At 29.7% G+C, this 4,322-nt stretch overlaps 2 protein-coding genes across 3 annotated transcripts; one reads left to right on the top strand and one right to left on the bottom strand.

Annotated features, from left to right (window-relative positions):
• The first annotated feature begins 1,432 nt into the window (after positions 1–1,432).
• LOC119680200 (splicing factor 3A subunit 3) lies at positions 1,433–3,186 on the top strand. The gene is made up of 2 exons (XM_038092898.1): positions 1,433–2,240; positions 2,296–3,186. Exons 1-2 carry the CDS (start codon positions 1,562–1,564, stop codon positions 3,126–3,128), a joined length of 1,512 nt encoding a protein of 503 aa, XP_037948826.1. The 5' UTR covers positions 1,433–1,561; the 3' UTR covers positions 3,129–3,186.
• A 27-nt stretch (positions 3,187–3,213) lies between these two features.
• On the bottom strand, positions 3,214–4,127 carry LOC119680199 (mitotic spindle assembly checkpoint protein MAD2B). Of its 2 annotated transcripts, none has more exons than XM_038092896.1 (3): positions 4,032–4,127; positions 3,495–3,967; positions 3,214–3,442 (listed from the first exon to the last, which is right to left on the bottom strand). In XM_038092896.1, exons 1-3 carry the CDS (start codon positions 4,042–4,044, stop codon positions 3,323–3,325), a joined length of 606 nt encoding a protein of 201 aa, XP_037948824.1. In that variant the 5' UTR covers positions 4,045–4,127; the 3' UTR covers positions 3,214–3,322. The 2 variants fall into 2 exon arrangements, with proteins under 2 accessions (XP_037948824.1, XP_037948825.1); XM_038092897.1 differs by having other exon boundaries at positions 3,328–3,452.
• Positions 4,128–4,322: the final 195 nt, after the last annotated feature.

The raw sequence follows: 4,322 nt of genomic DNA, 5'->3' as shown, positions 1-4,322 counted from the left end.
TCTGTACCTTGGAAGAGTCCAATACAAACTGATTGCACGTAATATGGGTAAAAATGGAATTTAAAATAGTATATTTCTATAATAAATATCAAGTCAAAAATAAAATTTAATTTTATTATGTATTATTATTTATATACAATATTTTATTTATTATTACTTTTGACATGAATGCTCCAATAGAACACGTGTCGCTTAAAAATTAACATGCAAAGCAAAAAAAAATTCGCAAAAATAAGCCAACTCTTCTGAAAGTGATTAAAGAGTAAACCTCTCACACTACAATGGTGCCAAATCTTAAAACTAATCTATTGTGAATGATTTTTGGAAGAAAATGGAAAACTCCAGTCTGCTGTTTATTATTTACAACTGTGGTGGGTGTTAGTAAGTAAATTTTAATATATTAAAAAAGTCTTTAATAAAATTTGTGAAAATGATTGAAAATTTAGTAATTGTGTAGAAGTTAATTATTTATTAAAAAACTTTTAATTTCTGTGTTAATTAAAAATTACATTTCAAAAGAATCCACCTTATATTATTTGATACAAGTCATAAATTAATAGTATGTTTAGATTACCGTATTTAACTTGCTGTTTATACTGGCTTCACTTTCACAAGATTTTTCTGTTGCCAATTAGTGTACAAGCAATAATTTAAAAGTGTAAGAAAAGAAATGAGGGTGTATTCAAAAATCTTGCCAATGTTTAATCTGTGTTAAGACTGGTTAACTTATTTGCCATATTTATTAGGTTATTTAGTTATAGTAAATTCACACTGTCATTAAGGCGGTTTCGCTAATTAAAGCCACTAATGAGGATAATTTATCATACAAAGAACTTTCATACAAGTCAGCTCATTATCAAAAAATCAACTCATTTAAGGCGAAATATGTCGAATGCAATCCTTGAAAATAAAATGTAAACAAACAACAGCTGAGCTGTAACCAAAGGCACTAAGGAAGTAAATATGTATTTGATAAAAATTTTATTTTTAATAATTGAATATGTAATTGATAATATACAATCTATATAAATGATTTAATATATTAATCATATATATAATTTTTTATAGGATTTATTATAAAGTAAAGTTTATTTATTTTACATAAAAGTTCTATTAGCTCATTAAAATGTGAACATTACATTATTTAGTGAATAATGTAAATTAGCAATTGCCTAAACGAGTCAGTGTGAATGTACTAAAAAAAGGTGTGCTAAAAGCGCCATGAGACTTGGTTGAATGTTCACATTTTAGTGCACCAAGTCGATAAGATACTCGATTGCGTAATACCCCTTTGAATTTATCAATGAGGACTCCATTAGATTTATACAAATTTTTATCTGTTTGCAACACATTTACAGTTTACGCAAACATCTAAATTGTTTTTAAAAATTTTTTTATAAATTATTTTAGTCTGGCATCACTGATAATTGAATGTAGCGAATGTTGAAGTTTTAGCACCAGAAACAACATTCATACAACGTATCATACATTTTATAAACAAAATAATAAAGTATTTAATCATTTATAAAAGGTCAAAATATTCGGAATTCATACATAAACAATGGAAACATTACTTGAGCAACAGAGACGTTATCACGAAGAGCGAGAACGTTTATTGAAACTAATGATTGACGAGTATGCAAATAAAAAACTTAATGAAAAGGAGCGTATTTTTTCTGAACACCGCCTTAAATATTTATTAGATCTTCACTTGAACTCCACATCCAAGTTAAGGGACTTATATGAAGACAAAGATAATGAGCGCAAAGAAGAAATTCAGGCATTGTCCGGTCCAAATGAGTTCAACGAATTTTACATTCGACTAAAACAAATAAAGGAATTTTACAAAAAACATCCTGCCGAAGTTTGCATTCCTCTATCAGTTGAATTTGAAGAATTAACAAAAGCCTATAATAATCCAGATGAGATGTCAGCTTTAGTTGAATTTACTGATGAAGAAGGCGGTGGCCGGTATCTTGATCTCAATGAATGTTTTGAAATGTATATGAACTTACGCGGTGTAGAGAAGATAGATTATATATCATATTTAGTAACTTTTGACCATGTTTTCGACATACCTCGGGAGCGTAAAAATCGTGATTATCGGAAATACATTGAGACTCTAAACGAATATCTATATAACTTCGTGGTCCGCATACAACCGTTACTGGATGTAGAAGCTGAAATTGTAAAAGTCGAGGTTGATTTTCAACGACAGTGGTTACAAGGAACATTTATAGGTAATAATAAGCATTACTGTTATTGTTAGTTTTTTATGTACAATTTTTTAAATAGGTTGGACATCAAAAGAAACTGAATCTGCTCTAGCAAACACTGGTGCACATCTTGACCTTTCTGCTTTTTCCAGTTGGGAGGAATTGGCTTCTTTAGGTCTCGATCGTTTAAAATCTGCTTTGATGGCGTTAGGTTTAAAATGTGGTGGAACTTTAGAAGAACGTGCACAAAGATTGTTTTCAACAAAAGGCAAAAAAATGTTAGATCCATCTTTAATGGCAAAAAAGCAATCAACAAAAAATTCAAATATCCGTTCCAAAGACAATGAACGCCATAAAGAAATAGCACAATTAGAAGCATATTTATATAAATACGCAGAATTAGTATCAGAACAACGTGCTGCCACTAAAGAAAATGTACAGAGAAAACAAGCTCGCACCGGTGGCGAACGCGATGATAGCGACGTAGAAGCAAGTGAAAGCGATAACGATGACGATGCCGATGCAGACGATGTACCGTACAACCCAAAAAATCTTCCTTTAGGTTGGGATGGTAAACCCATACCCTATTGGTTGTACAAATTACATGGTTTAAATATTAGTTACAATTGTGAAATATGCGGAAACTTCACATATAAAGGGCCAAAAGCTTTTCAGCGACATTTTGCTGAATGGCGACATGCGCACGGAATGCGTTGCCTTGGTATACCTAATACAGCTCATTTTGCTAATGTTACCCAAATTGAAGATGCAATTACATTATGGGAAAAGTTGAAATCACAAAAACAAAGCGAACGTTGGATTGCTGACCAGGAAGAGGAATTTGAAGATTCGCTGGGTAACGTAGTAAATCGTAAAACATATGAAGATCTTAAAAGGCAAGGTTTACTCTAACGCGTTTATTTCAATTATACAACTGTATAAATAAACTATATAAATCATAGAAAATTAATTTTTATTTGTTTAAAATATTAACTGTTATAGTGGATTGCAGTAGAAAAGGTTTCCGTAATTTTTTAGTATGTAATTTATTCTTGTTGAGTGGCTTTTCCTAATATAATGGATTTTAACAAGTCCTCATAGGATTACTACAATATTATTTCGGCCATTATCTGTATTCCAACTTTATCCAAAATTGCTAGAGGTAATAGTGAGATTTGGTTTTTGCTATGTATATTTTCAGACGAATCTATTACCCATGGAAATTCCTAAATTAAACTTTTAATTTTAAATTGTTTTCAATTATAACTAATAATTTACTTGATATTGTGGATTTTGACTAAATCGAATAAAACACTCTTGAGTGGTGTGGAAAAATACTTTAAATCTGATATCTTGAGGTAGACTTTCCAGTGATTTTAGGCGCTCGGCCATTGTGTACAGTGATGTTCTCAAAATTTCTTCGTATTTAATTAAAAACTCATCATTTTGAGGGAGATCCAATAAATCTTCTGGTGTATGCTTTCTAAAATTAAATGTGTACCGTTCATGAATTTCATTTTCATTTTTATACAGTAATAGATCAACACGTGTTAGTACTCCGTTGCAATGTAGTTCACGAACCATTTGTAATACTTTTATAAGATACTCGTTCAGTGGCGGATAAATGGAAATAAAAATTGGTGTGTTGTAAATTCTTCTTTTTTTAAATATTTGTGAAGGATACACTCGGCGCAAGTATAAAATTTGATTCAAAAATACTTCAAGTGCTTCTGTAAATATATCAGTGTGAACTGTAAATGATTTATATTATTATTATAAACAAAAAACTATTTATTTTGAATTTCTATAGATTACTTTCGGAATCCATTACTTTATGAAATAATTAAAAAACAAACTACAACAGATTCTTCACTCCGCTCTTGTTTTATATAAATTGTTGTCAATCGGTGTTAATGCTGCCAGCTCGTTTTAAACCGATATAATACTATTTAAATAAATTGATTAATAATAATGATGTTTAATAACGCTTTTTAACTTGTAATTAATAAGATCTGTTTTAATAAAAGAATATTAATATGCTTGTTTATGTTAAAGGTCTATAAAAATGCATTAAAGTATATTCAAAAATAAAAACATATTCCAAAA

Source organism: Teleopsis dalmanni, chromosome 2 (genome assembly GCF_002237135.1).
Source record: "Teleopsis dalmanni isolate 2A chromosome 2, ASM223713v2, whole genome shotgun sequence".
NCBI classification, from domain to species: Eukaryota; Metazoa; Arthropoda; class Insecta; order Diptera; family Diopsidae; genus Teleopsis; species Teleopsis dalmanni.
This window is presented reverse-complemented; position numbering and strand designations above follow the sequence as displayed.

Bases quoted from the DNA above. Each gene is read 5' to 3' on its own strand.
- LOC119680200 (XM_038092898.1), top strand. From the start codon at position 1,562: ATGGAAACATTACTTGAGCAACAGAGACGTTATCACGAAGAGCGAGAA. The intron at 2,241-2,295 runs GTAATAATAAGC...TTTTTTAAATAG, and splicing joins GTTACAAGGAACATTTATAG to GTTGGACATCAAAAGAAACT.
- LOC119680199 (XM_038092896.1), bottom strand. The intron at 3,443-3,494 runs GTAAATTATTAG...AGTTTAATTTAG, and splicing joins GTCAAAATCCACAATATCAA to GAATTTCCATGGGTAATAGA.